The 19,820-nt window shown below is 36.9% G+C and overlaps 1 protein-coding gene across 2 annotated transcripts in view; it reads left to right on the top strand.

The window, feature by feature from the left end:
- Rab11fip2 (RAB11 family interacting protein 2) overlaps positions 1-14,632 on the top strand; it is a 37,666-nt gene extending 23,034 nt beyond the window's left edge. The window contains exons 4-5 of one of the 2 annotated variants that reach the window (XM_015498310.2): positions 5,135-5,180; positions 10,378-14,632. In XM_015498310.2, the coding sequence (XP_015353796.1) occupies positions 5,135-5,180; positions 10,378-10,608 (277 nt within the window). In that variant the 3' untranslated portion in view covers positions 10,609-14,632. The remainder of the gene's footprint in view (positions 1-5,134; positions 5,181-10,377) is intronic. The other variant, XM_048791283.1, reaches the window with a different exon arrangement.
- Positions 14,633-19,820: the final 5,188 nt, after the last annotated feature.

Below are 19,820 nucleotides of genomic sequence, written 5' to 3'. Positions count from 1 at the left end.
CACACCCATCTCCCCTTATCTTGGTGCTCCAGTTTCCAAGGAAGCCAGAGGGGGAGCCTGGGTGGTGCACTGTCAGGAGATCAGCCTCCTGGGGAGAGGGGCTGGGGTCAGTGGGATCAGGATGGACAAACAGAATAATAAACAGGGTTATTTCAAATCCTGTTGTTTTTTTTAGCCATTGTTCTACAACTGAGTCTAAGACTTCTCTTAACATCATTTCTGGTTGGGAGAATCCTCAGGAAGTTGCATTGATTTCTTGAAATCCACCAAGAAACACAGTAAGACCACACAACTTAGAGCCTCTCTAGGCAAGAAGAAAAGTATGTGACCAAAGAGCTTGGACTGTGGAGCTGGGATGCCTTTCTTTGAATTTTGACGCTGACACTTAATTACTATGTTACCTAGGGTAAACTTCTTAACTTCCCTGCCCATTTCCTCATCTGTAAATGGAAATAAAAATAGCCTCATAAGTACTAATCATACTTAGAGCTAATGTCGTTCTGTACTTCATCACAAAGTAGAGATGAGCTATAAATGAGGCATTTCTCTTTTCTTTTTGGACTCATTAGGGTCCCTGTGGTGTTGCAGTTCTCAGCACACACCTCCTCCGCCCGCTTTTGTCACTGAAGTGAAGCCGTGGGTCTCTAGAGCCCACTCAGCTAAAGATCAATAGGAAGATGGCCTTTGAAAATTACCGGTGTTGATAGCTTAAAGTTAGACTTACTTCCCAAACACAGTAAGGAATTGACTTGTGTTTGAGGAAGCTGTTCCTCTTACTACCCCTGCCTTCTCCCCTCCTTACCAGGTGGCACACCTCTGGAGTTTACAAATAGTTTGAATTCACTTATTAAAAACAAAATGGGTTAAGCTGTAGGCCAGAATGCACTTTGATTTATAATTTCAGCAGTAATGGGGTTTGGAAAGCTCACATGAAAGGTACACTGATAACTCTAGTCACAGTTGACTTTGAAAGTCTTCCATAGAGCTTTATGTGTGGTTATATGCCTTCAAATTGAAAGATTTAAAATTCTAGAGCCAGAGAGTTACACAGCTTGCATTGATTTATAGTAATGCTAATACATTTTTTGATAGATCTTTATCCTTATGGATTTTTTTTTGTCTTATAAGTACTTCACACTTTTTCACTGAATGGTCTTTCCCCCTTCTTAGTTATTCTTTCTCTAAAAGAATGTATGTATGTTCTTTAAAAAAGAAAAAAACCTTTACCACTGCTGAAGTGATCAGTTTTATCACTTTATAAAGGTTGGTTTATTTTTCTGACCTATATGTGGGAGATTGGTCCATAGCACAAATTGAAGAGCAATTTTAATTCCCCATCAACTTGCTTCTACTATCTTTACTCATTATTAATTTTAACTTTGAGATAAATTAATAAGTGATATAGAAGATATACCAGTAATTCTTAGAAATATAATATTTGAAAATTATTTCAAAGTTTAAAATTAGTTTATTTGGAAAAATTCTTGAAAATTTAAAAATATCATGAAATAAAACTATCAGGCTTTTGCCTAAAAACTTCTTCAGAATATTAAGCTTAGCACATTTTATTGGTTTAAAATTTTTTAAATTATTAGTTTGAAATATTTCTATCAGTTTAAAAGTTATTTTAAAATCTGTTGCCTCCAAACTTCTTTAGTTCTGACTTCTAAAATTAATTTCTTAAATTCTGGAGTTTCAGTTTATTTATACCTTTTTTCCCCGCATGAGTTTCCGTAAGTTTATTTAGTACCTGTTTAGAAACACCACTTTCTGGCCTGTCAGCAGCTCAGCTGAGCAGTCAGGCTGTATTATTCGATATCTTGTCTGACATGAGGACAGCAGTCCAAAGAGAAAGATATCACAAATTGGTGCCACACTTCGATAAATAGAGACATTTTATTTTCACCAAGCTAATTCAATCCAGTTCAGTTAACTCTTTTTTCCCCCTTAAGGACAGATCAAAAAAGGCAGCCATGAGTGACAGCGTTCTTATGGGTTTGACATGTTAGTGTGTACAAAGCTGACCCGAGGGAGGGGCTTTGCCTTTGGATTTCAGACAATGCCCGGTTCAGGGCGGGCCTTCTCCCTGGCCTACTGTGTGCTCAGCTGGGGACCTCAGATCCCTGGCAGGCTCAGGTACAATGGGAAGGGGCTGGGGCTCAGGGCCCCAGATGCTCTTCCCCTAACAGTAGTGCCTTTTCAGCTTAATCATTCTTAAGAATTTTCAGACATTTTTAAGGAGGTCATTGAGTTTCATTTTAGTTCCATAAGTGAAAGCGATTGGATATTACATATTATTAGTTTGGTGATTTTGGTAAACTCTTTGTTCTAAATGCCTCTGCCTTAAAACCCCTTATTACAACAAATGTAATGCCTGCGTTTCTATTTCTTAGTTCAGTGATTTCTTCCTGAGGCGCATATTTAAATTTATCATCATAACATTGTTCACTCTAGAGGATGCAGTGGGATGGCTTGTGCCACCAAACACGAGACACTTCAAACAATGTTTATGAGAGAAAGTTCACATTACCAAGAAATTGCCTCTTGCTCAGTGGCTCAGGTCTGAGAGCCTCCTCTTGGGCCTCAGAGCCCTCCAGGGCACTTTCCCCTGAAACTGCTCTTGCAGTGTCCCACTGTGACACACTGTCTAGCAGCCCTGGGCTGTGCCATATGTCTGCAGTGTCTTTCTTTCTAGCCTGCCAAACCTGTGCTTCATGGACTTTCAAATCCTGCCTGGCTTGATCAACTGCTATGAGAGTGCATGGCCTTAATACCGTCTCCCTGCCTCTCGCTTGACCAAGCGCTTTCTCACAGTGAGGTTTATTGTCTGGTCAGTCCGTGTGGCCTCAGTGTCCAGGGCTTCTGCAGTGTAGCCAGCGCCCATGAAGATCTGTTTACAGAGAATGGAACTAGGGCTGTGGTTACAAGGACAGATTTTAAAGCCAGACAACTCCACCAGTTAAGACAACTCACAAGTTGTCTAACCCAATTTGCTCCCTTATTTTTAAAATGAACGTACGGAAGAAATGATGATACGTACTGTATGACACTCTTAAGGGTCATGGAGATTAACTGAGTTGATTTTGATAAAGCGCTTAAAATGTTGTCAAGCCCAGATTAAGTGCCATGTAATGTTTATTTACTAACTTATTGAACATGTTCTACCTACCAGTCACTGTTTTTACATATTAAATCATTTAACCTTCACAGTAGTCTCGTGTGGTAGGTTCTTTTGCCATTCCCATTTTACTGAAGAAGGAACTCAGACAGTTATACTTAAATAATTTTGCATAAAGTCACATGGCAAGTACAGGGCAGAACCAGGATTTAAATTCACACCACTTGGCTTTGGGGGCCCCCAACCATTTCTCTGCTCATGAGCACCATGGTACACTGTCAGACCCGAGGGTAAATCACCTTGTCCTTGAGAATATCACAGTCAGATGGAGAAGGACAGAACAGAATTGTGTTTCTTGACCCTTCAGAAAACGTGGAGAGAGAATGGGGCAAGGAGGAATTAGCCCCCGGACTCTTCTGCTGACTAGCTGGGATTCAGAATTGGAGAGGGTGGAAGTCACAGGTGTCAGCAGCTGCTCCCATGGACCTCTAGGCCAAGGTGGACTTTTGAGGTTGTCTTTGGGGATTTTTCGTTGTTTTCTTTTCAGTGACTCTTTTGTCAGGCGTTTGAGGCTTTGTTGGTACAGCAACACCAGTCCAGGACCATGCAGAACACCCCAAAACATGGTAAGCTATAGGGAATGAGAAAATGTGGCAGCCATCTAAGCCTGGAAATGAATGCACTCTGGATATTTAAATCACGGGTCTACTGAGTCATCCTGGGTTGCTGAAATACCACATTTATCCCAGGAGCTCTACCTAGTAAAGGTCAGGAACTAGTTCTTGGAAGCAGGCGCCACAGATCTTAGCCATAACAAATGAAATCTTGGCTATGGGGAAAATTCTCTTGATGTGTTGTGCACTCACTGTATGCCTTGCAGATTTTGCAGCATGGGATATGTATCTGTTGTTAAAAATTATTTTCCAGACAGGAATCCATGTCTGTGATTTCTGTCACACAATCAGAAGTTCTAAAGTAAATTTCTTAAATCTTCAGAGGATTCCAGTTATTTTGCTGATAATATACAGATAAAGGAAAAATACGTATCTTAACCGTTATCTTTTTTTTTTAATATGTGTGGAATGCAAAGGCTTCTAGTTCAGTAATGCTTTGTAGCGGATTCTAAGGCTAATACTCTTTAAGTGCTGTGCAAAAAATTCAATGTGTAGAGTACTGATGAAATATTTACTCATCAGATGGCTTTGAAGTTGAGCTTCTTTGGGGTTGTAGTCCCCTTCCTAATGGACATGTTTCAAAGATGAAAATGGTTAGAGCATTCAGCTATGATGTTTTCTTATTCTCTGTATGGAAGAAATCTGTTTTGTTTTTAGGTCCATTTCAGTTTTAAGTTTTGAAAGCTAGCTGCTTAGAAATCATATTAATGATAGAAATGATTCCTATACTCAGAACTCATTGATAGGGTAATGTTTTGAAAGTTAAATTTTCTAGTATTTTATACAAAGAGTGCTTAATGCTTTTATTCTACAATTTTTCTATTCTTAACTTCAGTTAATGCTAAAGTTGAAGGCTAAAGGTGAGTGTGTTTATATACATATGAAGAGTAATATAAAAGCAAGTAAAATAAAATCACTATGCTTAAAGACGTGTGGAAACTACATATTTCAATGTGTGATGTATGGTTCTTCGGTTTTGATAATAACTGAAGAGTTTACCTGCAGAGTTTAACATCATAGATACTTGAAGAATGTTGAGTAAACACTGTCTTCTGCATCTTGGATTAAACTTCACTAAGGACTTCAGAAGTTTTTATGGCATTGTTGGTTAAGAATTTTCTATTTTGGGGGCTGGGGTTGTAACTCAGTGGTAGAGTGCTTGCCTAGCATGTGTGAGGCACTGGGTTCGATTCTCAGCCCCACATAATAAAATAAATAAAACAAAAATTGTGTCTACCTACAACTAAAAATACTTACAAAAAAAAAAGTATTTTCTCTTTTTGTTTCCTCCATTAGGACCATGGTACACTTCTAACATTTACATTTGTGTTTTATTACTTAGTTTTCACATGAATCCGACAAGCAATGAAGACCTCAGGAAAATCCCGGTAAGTTGCCGAGGGGTTAGAGAATTACCCGACACAAGCCCATCTCCTCTCTGGCACATATTCTTAAAAATGCCTCTGTCTCTTTGAATATCTCAGCTGCCCAAGTATTGCAGATCAGGGTGGTAATTTTGGAAGAAAGAGAGAAAGTGAAATTCAGACTTTGTCTTTTATATATTAGAGGGTGTGGCTTCTGTATATGATCAATTAAAGTTCCAGTGAACAGTTATAATTAGAGCCAATTTAGAGTGCACAGATTTTGCTTACAGGCTGTTTTGAAATTAATATGAAAGCTGTATGTCAAAGTCAGCATCATAGTTATGAAATATGAACATGCGGCAAAGACGGATGTTTTTTTGTTGTTGTCGGGACAAGGATTGAAGAAAGAATATGCTGTTTGTTAACGTTCAACAATAGGAAAAGCACCAGGGCAAGAGACCCAGTTAATCAGGAAGATATTTGAAGAAGCAGCAAATAATTTAGGACACTTATTTTCCTAGTCAGAACAAAACCAAATATATTAGCAGGGTTGGCAGTGATCAGAAGTCGGTTCACGTATTTTGCAGGGATTGTTCAGATATCTGAAGTTCATCCTGCTATTAGCTGAAGTCCAGGGTTGGATCTCACAATTCCATTGCATTTGTGGTCAATTCTATATCTGTTAAACCTAGAGAACACGTTATTTTACAAAAATATGGGCAAATGTTCTGGGTACAAAACTAAATTCTCACTGAATAACAGAAATAGAATTTTTATTTCAAGAGGCTGGTGGTTGCTGTTTCCACCATCTGTCCCTAATATGTGTGATCCAGATGTATAATATGAATTTTTTTAAGCAGTCACATATCATGATTTTTTTTAGATGTGATGTGCCTAAAAGAGGTTGAGGTGGGGTTAGAGTTTATTTTATGAGTTATTTTAAGTTCAGTTGTCTGTCTTTAAAGTTGTACAAATATTATAGAAACATGGGACTTCATATTGTTTGTGCTGTTTTATGTAAATGATTTGTAAGTTTTGATGTTTCATAAATACTCAAGTCTTTATAATATGGCAGTCTGGCAAGAAATGTCAGACTATATGAAGTCAGCCTTTGATCAGATAGTAAAATGAATTCTATCAGGCGGTTATTTAATCTCAAAATGCAACATCAAAAAAATCGATTTAATGTGTAGCTATTGTTTATTAAGTAACTTTAATTACAATTTCTATGTGCTTGTAAATGTACTTTTCCAAATCTTGTAATTTATTGCTGTAAAAGCATCCTTAGAATTCTTTAAAGAAATAAAATGTGAAAATTGTTTTAGTTAAAGGATTTAAAGGTGATAAAAGAATCCTTGATGTGTGATTATTTTTCTCTGGATCCTAACTATTCTGACAGTGAAAGGATTACTAGGTGTTGTTAATTTATTGCAAGATACAATTAAGAGGAGAAAGCTCATCCTCAAACTGATGGTTATTGAGGAAAAGTATTTGAACAATTTTTATGTTGAGGATTATAAGATGTTTGAAATAATTTACATTAAGTTCTGCAGTAATAGCCATCCAGCAAGTTATTTTTTCCCCTTCTGGACATAGTATTTTGTAATTAAGTTTGTATGTCGTCTATGCTGGTGCCAACACCTGTCTGTGAAAGCGCGGTGTTTAAGCAGGAGCAGTAGCCAGTTGAAAGGGCAGTGTGAGCTCTTTAAGGCCTAATTAAGAACTGAAAGGGAGATGAAGGGACTAGGACAAAAGATGTGAAAGTAGCTGAGATGATATTCCCAGAGCAAAGTTCCTCATTAGAACAATAATGAGATGATGAGAGAATGCCAGGCCTTCATCTCCTCCCTCTCCTGTAGTTGCCTTGGATGTCAGTTACGCCCCACCAATATTTGGTTACCAGGACAACCTTTCTTTAAATCTCCAGTTATTTTGAGTCCTGATAATTTGCTTTTGTTTAAATTTAAATATTGTAAAAAATGTATATTTCCTGGTTTAAAAGGCTAGATTATGTGTAAAGCAAAAATAGATCACTAGTAATTCTCAGAGTCTCATGCACAACCCTGTTATTTAAAATTCCAATTAAAAAAGCTTCATGTAATAATTTTGTTATTCTTTAACCCAAACCCCATTTTCTTATATTTGCTTATGGACATTTTTTAGCAGTGGTGGAATAAGAATGAGAAAGGATTGATTGTGAAAGGAGAAGAGAGAAGAAAAATGTACATTAAATTTCAAAATAAGAAGACATCTTAAAAACACATGTGCTGGATAGAGCACTCAGGAAAAATACTGAGTACTTGGGAGTCCTGGTGTAGGTGCTGCATTTGGTCTTTGCCAGTTTGGAGAGTTCTCAATTTTTGAAGTTTTTCCATGACTAGTAGTAAATGTATCTTGAAAAAAGCAATCTTTATATTTGCCTGAGAGCTTTCCTCTTAATTTTTATAAACAGAAAATATTTTCATTTTCTATTGCTTGTGTTAGCTAATGTTAATCTTTATTATTTTCTTTGGTGTCATATCAATAAACTGAAGGATAAATGTATTCATTGAGTAGATCTCTCAATTTAAGAATCTCATGCCTAAAATTAGAAGTTTTACGTGGTTTCCACATATTGAATAAAATCTGGAACTAAGCCTGAAACTGTTTTTAATTATTTTATATTCTTTTCCAGAATATAGTTTATAGTACATGTGTTTCTAAGATGTTTTCCTGCCCAGAAACTTGATGCTGAAATTTGGGGTAAAATTTTTACATAAAAGGACAAAGGAAAAATTAGCCAGAAAAAAATAGAAATGTATTCCCAAGAAATCTTCTATGTGTTAGTATTAGGTCATTATGGGGGGGGGGAATAAGACAAATAATATTTCTGTATATTCTCAATTATGGCTAAAAGTGTTGAGCAGTGTTCTGAGATAATAGATTATTTTGAGAGATTAAGTTGTTAGACTGATTTATATGATGGCATTAATTTAGACTACTTATGTCAAAATGACGAATTTTTAACATGTCTTTCATCCTGAGCTTCTGATGAAATGTTAAAAAAAATTTTAGCTACATTAAGAATTACTGATGTAGTACTAAATATAACAGTGCAAATGATTTTTTAGCTGTATATCATCACTTAATTAGTTTGGAGAAGTCAGTTCATGTATGTATAATTTCATTAAGATTAGAGATTCCAGCAGATGCTGCTGTTATGTTAAATTAAGAAAAAAACAAAGCAGTCAACCAATCACTCACATTCCATTTAGTTTAATTTCGTTAACCCCTGCAATTCTCACCAAACTCCTTATTTTCAGTAAATGTTTTATTAGAAAATTGAAGTCACATTAGATGGACTTCATTACTTTTTAAAATGATGTTCAGAAAACTCAGTCTGTAGGGCACAGAATTTTAGAGTTGAAAGGGACTGTGGAGATTCCTTCTTCGTCAGATTAGGAAAATGACCCCCAGCTTGGTTCTGCCTCAAGTGTATGCAGAGTTTCTACTTTGAGTAGAAACAGTAGCGAGTATTTAACAAACTTCCAAATCTACTTATCTTTATGGTGTTCATTATTTATTTCTGTAGATAGCTGTTTAATATATGATAAATTCTTTTTAAGAATGTAATTAAGAAATGCATAATAAGATATATAACTCTACACTACATATGACCAGTTAAATAAACTAGGAACTGTGTGGACTTAATTGATCTGAGAGAGAAAAGGGTAAAAATCCAGACAACACTTACTCTTCCTTCAGTAGTTTTAGATCAATATTTGAAATATTTTTAGGGACAAAGATAAATATTAACTAATATACTTGCATCTTTTCCCAGTTTCTAATGCCAAAATAAAATAACTTGTTTTAAATATAGCTTATAGAGTTTAAACTCCCTTTTCTTTGATACCCTCTGTTCCTTCTTGTTAAATCTTGTCAGTAGCCCTGGATTTACTTTCAGCTTCTCCAAACAATCTCACCCACTGTTGCCATTTTAATTTTCCTAGAACATAGCTTTTGACCACATAATTTCTCTGTTTAGAAATCTTGGTTTCTTATTTCCCTTAGCAAAGAGTCTAAAAATCGTTAATCATAGTTTTCAAGATGTTTGGTATAGTTGGGACCTACCATTTCAGCCTCCCTGCTCCCTATTCTGTATCTTGTTTTCTAGCCCAGCTCCACTGATGGCCTCTTGTTGGCTACTGGCTTGGAACCTCATTCCCTAATGACCACGCAGACCCCACTGCTGGAAATGCCCAGCATGCATTTCTGCATGCAGAGTTGCTGAAGTGCTTTTCTTGATTACTGTGAAATGTTTTTGTGGGTTTTTTTGGGTGGGGGGGTTTGCCATATATTAATATTGGAATTCTTTTTCTTAAAAATCAATTAAATCAGTACCCCTTTCTTTATTGTTTGGTTATACTTCTTTTGTTTGAAAATAATTTTTTATCAATAGAATAAGCTTATAAGCAATGAAACAGTAAAGAATACAGATACAGTAACCGTAAGTGTTAATATAGTTGTAGTTGAAATAAGGTAAAGCAAAAAGGGAAATAAGGTAAATCAGATAGGTGTTGTTTGTAGAAAAGGAAACAAACCAGTAACTTAGGGGAGAAGAGGCCCAGCCAGCCTCTAAATGAAAACAAGTTATTCCCTTGCAGCTTTGCATAAGGATGCTCATTGATTTAATTCCAAGTGCTTCAACATGTCACAGCAAATTGGTGAAGCAGATTTGATATTACTGCTTCTTGTAGGCATCTTCCAACAAAAAGCCAAGGTGTAACATTAAACCACAGTTCAGTGGAAGCAATTCCATGAGGACTGATATCCAAGTGGTAGCTCTCAGTGGCTTCTTACGGTTCCTCTGAGTTAATATCTTGGATAGCTTTTGTTTTACTCTATTTTAGTTACAGCTACTAACTTAAATTCTAAATTACAGAATATTTCATCCTTTAATTTAGTCTTAAATTATATGGTCAGTCTCTTATATTAGGAAATTGTTCACAATGTGAAAAAAGGGGTTTAGAACATAGAGTTACAATGCAGGCTTTGGTACATCTGCCTTAGTTCCTGCCTCAGAACTGGCTGGCCAGTCTGCAAACAGGCACGTTAGTTGTAGATGAGGATGCAAGAAACCTTCATCGGGGTTTGAAAAACCATAACTTGAAGTACTAAATAATTCATAGGGTCTGTCCCTGATACTCTGCCTGCTAATGTGACAGTCTGTATTCTGTTCCAGGACAGCAATCCTTTTGATGCCACTGCAGGGTACCGCAGTCTGACCTACGAAGAGGTACTACAGGAGCTGGTGAAACACAAAGAACTCCTTCGGAGGAAAGACACCCACATCCGGGAACTTGAGGACTACATTGACAACCTCTTGGTCAGGGTAATGGAGGAAACGCCCAGTATTCTCAGAGTGCCATACGAACCATCCAGGAAAGCTGGCAAGTTTGCCAATAGTTCATAAAGCCAAGTCTACTGCATTTATAATTGGAAAGAGAGAGGGGAAGAAGAAATAAAGAAAAAAAACTGTTACTTGAAGAGGCTCCTCTGCCAGGTTTCATAGCATACTCTCCTCCTCTAAGAAAAATGGCCGTACCTATTACTAGCAGGGACTATCAAGAGGGACCTTTGAAGTGAGCAAAATGCTTTCAACCTTTGAGTGAAAATGGGCCAGATTCTCAATGAATAAGCAGTTCTGTAGGATTCACCTGGGTGCTGGTGCTGGCCCATTTATCTGCCATAGGCCAAGAAATATCTTCATAAGCCCATGAGTTACTCCTCAGGAATAGATTTTTTTGCATTAAGCAGATGGAGACTGGTTGAATTCTCAGAAGTCAATTTGCAGATTTAGTTAGCTTCATGAATATAGCTCGTTATAAACACTACAAAAATCAGTTTAAATTTTATATACATACATGAATACATGTTCATGTATCTTTGTATATAAAATACATGCATATACCTCATATATACATGTGTTTTTAGTACATTGAAAATCAACTGGTTGCCTCTAAGGTACGGATACCAATTTCTGAGTTTGGAAATGGTATGTTCGCTGTATTGATGCAAGACAAATCGTCATTACTACTACTGCGGTCCCTCTAGAGAAGCTGCTTCAAATTGCTCTTGACTGTGAGCCTTGGCTTCAGAGTGAGCTGCTGTTTATGATCCCAGCATCACACTTTTGCTCTTTTTCCAAAAATTGTGATCCAAGGTCCCTTTTTAAAGAATGACAAATTTTAGGGCACGTCATTAACTTCACAGCAGCATGAATTTCTTTGCTTTTTTACCTAACATGAGTTTTGTTTAAGGTTTAAGCAGAAGATAAGCTAATGCAATTTGTTTTGTTGAAATTCTGCATGCCTTTAAATCATTAGCAAAGAAAATATTACAAAGTTACATCTGAAAATAATGGGGAAAAATGTAGGTGCTCATCTGTGTCTGATAACCCAAAGCAATGGGCAGTTTCTAGGAATGAAAAATTAGGCTTGGTTTCAAGTTTCATCAATAACAGAACAGATGGTTGTCTTTGGGTCTTGAACCAAAAATAAGACTTATTTGGAGAGGAGTGAATTTTTAGAGCAGATTTTTACTAGCATGACGTTACATAGTACTCTATATCTACTCTCCAGTGATTGGTTTATCACAAAATTAGGGGTTCTTTTTTTTAAAGTCCACTCCCTCAAAATGTTGATTCCTTCCATGGAGTAGCTCTATTTATTTGTACAAAATTATTCTGAAATTTAAGTGGGAAAAAAGAGTGATCTAAGAATGTTGCTAATCTTCTGTTTAATTTTTCAGCTTTAAAAATCTAAAATACTATGAAAGTGTATCTGTGTCATTCTGAATTTAAAATGTAAAGTTAATTTCCATATGGAGACTGATGTATGAATGAATGAATTGCATTTTTTAATACTTATCTCTATTAAGACCTCATTGAAGGTTAAAGAAAAAGCAGACATAATAGTTTTATTTATCATAATATTTTGAATCAGAGAATACTTGGCCAAGCTTATATTCAAAAGCTGAAACCCCTTGTTGTCTGTATTTTCTGAGTTTCTTTAATTTTCCTATAAGAACATGCATTTTGAAATTGTGAAAATTTTTCCCAATACAAAAAAAATTAAATACTTTTCTGAAATTAAGAAATATAGCTTTCATCAATTTTCCCCTCTACTCATTATTAAAGCTCTATATTAAACCTCATAATCTAGAGTGGGATTTTATTTTCTCATTTGAGGTCTTGCTAATTATTATCTTTTAGCATGGTGCCATTTTAAAGTAACATTTATTAAATGTTACAAAACATTGCTCTTAGCAGGTTTTTCTGATAGTATTGTTGGGACTCTTAAGTTTTTTTAAAACACCAAAATCCATGTGTTTTCAAAATTATGACAGATATCTATAGATTACTATGGTTTGCTATAGTCAAATTTGTTTTTTCTAGAATGCACTGAGATGTCCGTTTTATATTGGGGGTATGTTTTCCATAAGTAAAACATTTAAAAGTATGGTTCAAGAAGTGCTGTTATTTTTATGAGGAAATTATTTTTCAGGAGCAGTTCTTTCCCTCTATAAAAATTGTTAAGAGTAGACTTGTTGTCCATAAGTGATTGGCTGTAACTAGATCATTATTTTTATCTTTAAAATCTAACATGTGTTGTATTTAAAACTAAATCTACATTTACTACTGCCTGAAAATGTTCTGTTCCAATGTTTATGAATTTTCACTCATGACCAGAGTAAACTTACCATGTATTTTCATAATCAGTCAATATAACAAACTAAAAACAAAAAGTAAAACCAGTTCCCAAGTAAACATGACAGTGTTTCCTGTGCTTGAGCAGAAGTGTAAACAGTGTCTTAATTTCTGGCATTCTAAGAAGAAAGGCCAAAAAGATCACTTTAGTTTATTTTTCCAAAGTGTAACTCTAAGCATTCTAATGATATATTTTGTTAGTAGCTTAGAAATGGAAATTAAATACATGTTCACATTAAATAATGCACAGTACAATAGACTTATAAGCAGATCTTACCTCTGCTTTTATGCCTAAAAGTGCATGCTCGCTCAGAAACGCTTCCACCAACAAGAGGATTTTTTAATATTACAGAATTGATGTTATCTGGTCTATCTTATACTAATATACTTTTGTTATGTAATTAAACTTTTCTGCTCTTATTTTACAACCAGTATTGTTTTACCACCATTTTGCCTCCCAGTTCTAAAAATCGGCTTTGAAAATATTGACCAAAACTTTCTACCACTTTAGGCGTCAACTTTCACTTACTGAGTACCAGGGTTATTACTTAGAATTGTATATAAATCATTGTGTAACTCATTTATGAGCAGTGTTTAAGTATTGCTTTTTGCTGCTATCTTCTGTATTGCGCCTAGCTTCGCCTCCTCCCATGAGGGTAGTGTTATCCATAGATTATACATAACTACATCTCTTGCTTTTGGCAGTAAATCAAGATTTAGTTGTAATTTTCCAGCTGTGAAAATGTTGCCTTGTATTTAAAAGGGTTTCATGAATGGAAACCTGAGTGAAACTAAGCTCATTAGTGACAGACTTGCTTTCTTCACATCCTTCCTTCACCATCTCCCTTACCCCAGTGTCCCCCTACCTACCACCCTTACTTATAAGGGTGCTTATTCTTTAACAAGGAAAATCTTAAAAAAAGAAAAACCAGACTTTGCTGTCTTTAATGTATCTACAGTAATTGTCACACTAGAGCTTTTATTTTCCTCTGTAGATTTTTAGAAAGCTTTCTACCTTGGATTTGTAAAGCAAGCTGAAAGTTTTTTGATGTTCGTGGACTCATGTCTTTTAGATCTGGTAGGTGTCACCTGTGTGGGTGAGTGCAGCAGAAACCATGCCCATTCACCTCAGCTCTTGAAGGAGGATGGGAAGGATCACACTGCTGGCTCATGGAGGGAGGTGAGGGTCTGCCAGCACACGTTGAGAGCCCGGTTTTCACAGATTGAGGACTTGAATAATCCAGATGCAGTTGTTGAAAGTATTTAATATGCAATAGGTAGCACCTTAACTAATTAATCTGCATATGAAGGAGTTTCTGATGTATTTAATAAGAAGGGTAGAAGCTTTTCAAGAATTAAACTAGAGTTGACATTTTATTTCATTTATTTTCTGTTAAATAATCCACTGTTACAATGGAATTGATGCATTTGGGCCTATTAATCTCTGAAGCTTCCAGATGGTTTGTATTTTGAGGTACAAAAATATGCTGCAGATTTAGAAATGTATTTGGATGATATAAGCATTATTTATAACTGAAGAGTATTACACCTACCTTCTTAAGTAAATGCTCTAGTAACTTGTGTACATTTTTGCAGGTACAAACTCAGAAGTATGTAAATTGTATTATGCGGCAATTATATAATTTATGTAATCTGATGCATGAATCAGAATTTTTATATAATATATGATTGTTGATTTATTGTAGGTGATTAAAGTGTTTAAATGTAATTCATTTGTCAAAATTTCTTATTGTAGGTAAAACAGTGCTACCATAATACATTTGTACATAAGGTTTGTTGTTATTGTTTTTGTTGTTGTTTTGCAATACTGGGGATTGGATCCAGGGATGCTCTATCACCGAGCTACATTTCCAGCCCTTTTAATTTATTTTTTATTTTGAGACAGGGTGTCACTAAATGGCTGAGGCAGTCCTCAAACTTATAATCCCCCTGCCTCAACCTCACGAGTAGCTGGGATTACAGTTGTGCAGCGCCACACCCAGCCTTTCTTGTCAGTTAATAAACACTTAGGATGCCCCTTGTTTGGTATATTGTTGTAAGTATTCTTTTAGACCTGTAGAATTGCTTCACTATGAAAATGACCCTGAAAAGTCACGCAGAAGAGTACTTTCTAAGTATGTTGGTATGAACATTCTTCAATAGATGTGAATACTCTCTACATATACGACGTGCCTCATGGGGATGGTGCATACAATTTGGTAGAAAATGATGTTTGAGTATTTATAGGTAGGCTCAGGCCTATGCCAAGTGCTTTCTGTTTCTTTCTGTGTTTTCATTTTTTTTCCCTCAAGCGGCCCTGTTAGTTAAGGAACATACAAAGATTTGGAGGAAAGTTAAATGAAAACAAAACAAAACAAAAAAGAACTATGGTACTCAAGAAAGAGTAGAGTGGGGTTGGCACACCCTATAGTTTCTCACCACTTATTCTCCAGAGTTCAACAAGTGATCACACATCCAGTCCCCTTAAAATAGTAATCCAAGTGCCCACCTGTCCATCTGAGATGCCATCAGAGGGCATCATGGGTCTAATGTGTGAATGTGTATCCAAGTGTAGTGTAGATGGAAGTGTGTGGGTAAACTGTATTGTTCTAGAGAATGAGGTGTGATCCGTGGTCATTTCAGATCTAAGTCATATACATTTGGAACAAGGGATATCTCCACAGGTTGGAATGCCTTCCTGCTCTCTTAATTGCTCTCAACTTCCATAACCCGCAGTGAATCTCCTCTACATTGTTCCTCTTTCTATCCACCCCCTAGCGTATGCATTTCTTTCTCCATCTGCTGAGACAAAGATATTTGGGGCAACCTGGGAACAGAATGCTATTATTCTCTTAAAGGTAGCTATTTTTCATCTAGGTTTTATTTTAATGCCTGCCTCAGAAATGTTTATTTGTGAATGGGCTTGTCATCTAAATGCCCAACATTTTACATTTCTCCTTAAATAACTATACACAACAACACAACTTCATGATTTTATGGTTATCCAGTAAGTATTTATAAAGCGAGATTCTTATATATCTGTAATTACATCAACTAAAAGTGCTTTATTTTTTCCTTAAACTACTTGCACTCTGAAACTCGATTCTGAAATGTTCAATGTTTTCATCATTAGTTGCCTGTACTAACTAAGAAGTTAAGATTTGTGCTGGGAGGAAGACATCAAGTTCCTTTGTCAGGAGGTTTCAATTCTGATGTGTTGTGGTGAACCATGAAGTCTGATTATTTATTATTGATGTGAGTACTGAAGTTTGTAAATTTTTTTTTTTTTTAATAAATTAGAACAGTACTGTTACTTACCATTAACTCGCCTTCTGTTATACTCTGGTGAGTGACAGGAAAGTGGAATAAGAGACAGCAGGTCATAGCAAACATGAGCACTTGTGCTGCCACCCTTGGTGTGAGGATTACAGACTCCAACAGGAAAGCCAGGTTGGGGAACTGAGAGAGGGCAGCTCAGGTGTAAAGAACAGGGACCACAGGACAGTGGCAATCCAGAGCTAGTTGTACCCACTCACAGGGAGCAACAGCTGTTCAGTTCCTGCTCGTATTGCCATTTGGAAATGAACGCAAGGCCAGGGTTGCTTAACCTGATCTTCTTAGAGAAACTGAAAACAGTACAGATTTTTGTGTGAAATATGACTACAAATGTTGGCAGAAAATTCATTTAAAAACAAAACAAAACCTTAGAGCTACTAGTTTGCAGTCTCTTCCTTAGTATTGCTGATGTACCATTGGGCATCATCTTCATGATCATTGTCACTATCCTGAGGGTAAGAACAATTCAGAGGTCAGTGTTGTGTACTTCTGCCAGAAATGATCTTGTGTCTGATTCCAAGCTGGGCTGGTGGAGGGGTATGTGTGGCATATGCGATATGGAGTATCACATATGTAATAATGGAGGGCGCTGCATGTGAAGAGAGGGAATGGAGAGTGAGTATCCTCCGGGTATAAAATTTCAGCTATACAAACTGAGGTTCTAGAGATCCACTGTGCCACATTGTGTCTGTAGTGAGTACTACTGCATTATACACTCAAAATTTAAAATGAGATTTCATGTTAAATGTTTTAACACAATAAAGATATTTTTTAATTTAAAAAACAAAAAGACCTCCTCTGGTTTACCTGTCCCTGAGCCTGGCTGTGCTGTAGCTTGAAGAAAGAAAACAGTGCTGGTAACCAGAGATGTGGTCTGAGACCTACTGCCCTAGTGCTTAGAGCATTCTAAAAGGGTATCCTGGAACCCAAACACACTCTCTTTGTGGTAGTTGTGACTTTGCAATGTCTTATTGATGGCACTCTTACTTTTTCTGTTAAAAATTGTCTAGAAAACATTAAGTATCCCAAAGATCAGTTTACATAATATTGTGCTGTGTGTGGATAAAATCATATACAGTGTATGGCGATTTTCAGTAACAGAAAATCACATGGGTTGGTTTTTTTCTGGAACTTTCTATTTAATGTTTTGCTTTTGTACATTAGCCTTTTAAAATTTGGCCATACTTTTTTATCCCTGCCAGATCAGGAAAGATGGGTTGTTGTATCACCGGCTTAAAGTGTCGTCCTTAGAGCAGCACCTGAACTTATTAGAATGATTTCTCAGGGCTCTTCCCCAGCCTCACAGTGTGCTTAGGTGACAATGTAGAACAGGGAATTGAGGACACAGCCCGTGTGAGGTGTAGTAGGGCAGAGGTAAGAATGTGCACCTGAAGATGTGTAATGGACCTTAAATGAACAAATGAAGCCAGCGGTGACTTAGGTGGGAGGTTTTACGCCATGGCCACTTTCTAACATTGCTATGCTATTCTGTCAAATGACTTGTTCATAAAGAGCTTATATTCTCTTCACAGTCAGGACTATTGAGGTCTCACTTCTAGGGAAATAGAATGAAATTTAAAAGTTAAGTCTTGCATCCAGTATTAAAGACACCGAGTGATTAGGGAAAAGTCATTGTGCATTAGAAGTGACGTAGGGGTATGCCATGACATCCAAGGGGAGAGTGTCAGTGGTTTCTGCCCATCTGTGGAGTAATGTCAGGGGCATTTTATTGAAGATAATCTTAAGAGAACAAAATTGGCTTATGAGTTTTGTTTCCTCTCCTAGTTATTAAGGAGGCATTAATGAGAGGGAAATGGCAGAGAAAGCTGCAGGAGTTGGGTTGAGAAGGGAAACAAGCCTTCAACCTGATGAATTTAGGTCATAGTCTATGAGATCCACTTCTTTTAAAGAAATAATTCATTTGTCATGAACAGTTGACTAATCCAGTAGTGGCATTTAATGTTTTTATGTTTACATTTGAAGACTTTTTTTTATTAATGTACGGTTATTGAACATCTTTCATGATTTATAAGCTGTAAAATATTTTAATTCTTGACTCATTTGTTTACCAAACTATTCATTTAATGCTATATAATATATAGCACGTGAGACCATCTGTTGGGAATATTTGAATACTGCCCACACTGTGAATATATGTACAGCAAATAAAGCTCAAAACACATGAAATATTCAGGAAGAGTTTGTGATGAAGACAATCCATTTATTTTAATTTTTAAAAATGTGGTGTGAAATCTAGTCATAAGTCTTTCCAAAACTGAAGGTGTCTTCTTATTTTAGGTAAGTACTATACTGAGATGGCATCAAAAAATCATATTGATTTTGATCTAATTTTAAATATAAATATAGGAATATATATACAAATATATAGAGAGAAATATACAAATATATACAAATCAGAATTGCACTTCGAAGAGCTCAGCAGTAAGAGGGAGAAGTCACTGCAGAGGCCATGGAGATGTGCACAGTCCATGAACCAAACCAGAGAGGGAGGCTGTGAGGAGGAGGTGACTCAAGGGCCTGGGGTCAGTCACAGGGTGTATATTTATGGGGAGCACCAGGTGTCACTTGTTCTCTTGCAAACACTGAGCTTAGTGCATTGATGCATCTGGAATCCTAGGCCTTGAAGGGTACTTTAATCCTGGTGGAGGTTGAGGCTACCTGTTTGTTTCTTCCCTCTGAACTGGTAGTGTTTAGGGCCACAGCAGAGTCGGGATGGCGCATGGCATTTTGCCAGAAGGAGTGGTAAAGAGGTGACCACGGAGCCATTGAGATGATGATGGTTAAGTTAAGCTGTGTATTCAGTTGTATATAGACCCCTGCTGTCTGGCAGTAGGGTGGCTCCCGGAATAGCGGCTACTTTGGAGCTCCGTTGAGCTCTCGCAGGGTTCCCAGAGAGTGCACAGGGGAGCGTGTGTGGAGAGTGCCGGTGAGAGTTCGGGAATAAAGAGTTGCTGTTTGAACCTACAAGTACTTTGTAGCGGCTTGGTTATTTGTGCCCAGCCAGACTGTGGCAGTAGAGAGTAGAGAGAACACCATGTGTGGGTCCCTCAGAGCAAGGGCACTTGTGAAAGATTGAGAGCTCAGCTTTTCTAAGTCCCTGGACTACATGGGGACACCTGGATTCTGAGATCAAGCCACCTTCCAGCCATTGTAAAAATCACACCCTGCCCTCACGAGCCCTTGTTAATTCAATTTGTTGAGCTACCGCCTGTCGGGATGCCTCCCATAAGAACGTGTCAGAATGGTACATGCATGGGACAAAATTTGGTCCCCATGAAATCAAGAGAATGTCTGGATCGGCAGGATTCTCAGCCCTAGTGTTCACTTTAGCAGTACCTGCCTGTTTTGATGCCCAAATTGTACCCCCTTGGAATTAAAAACAGTTAACTTTTTTCATGCCCATTTCTATGGCTTCACAATGCCACGGTGACCCACTCATGGGTGTCTCCCAAATTCCCAAGGCCTGTCTCCTTGTCAAAAACGTAAGAAGACCACAACAGTGTGCCATATCTAATTTCTGATTGTCTATTCCACATACATCTCTGTTGGGATATTATCAT

Source organism: Marmota marmota, unplaced genomic scaffold (assembly GCF_001458135.2).
Source record: "Marmota marmota marmota unplaced genomic scaffold, marMar, whole genome shotgun sequence".
Classification (NCBI taxonomy): Eukaryota; Metazoa; Chordata; class Mammalia; order Rodentia; family Sciuridae; genus Marmota; species Marmota marmota.
Note: the sequence above shows the minus strand (reverse complement) of the source record. Positions and strands in the feature narration are given on the sequence as shown.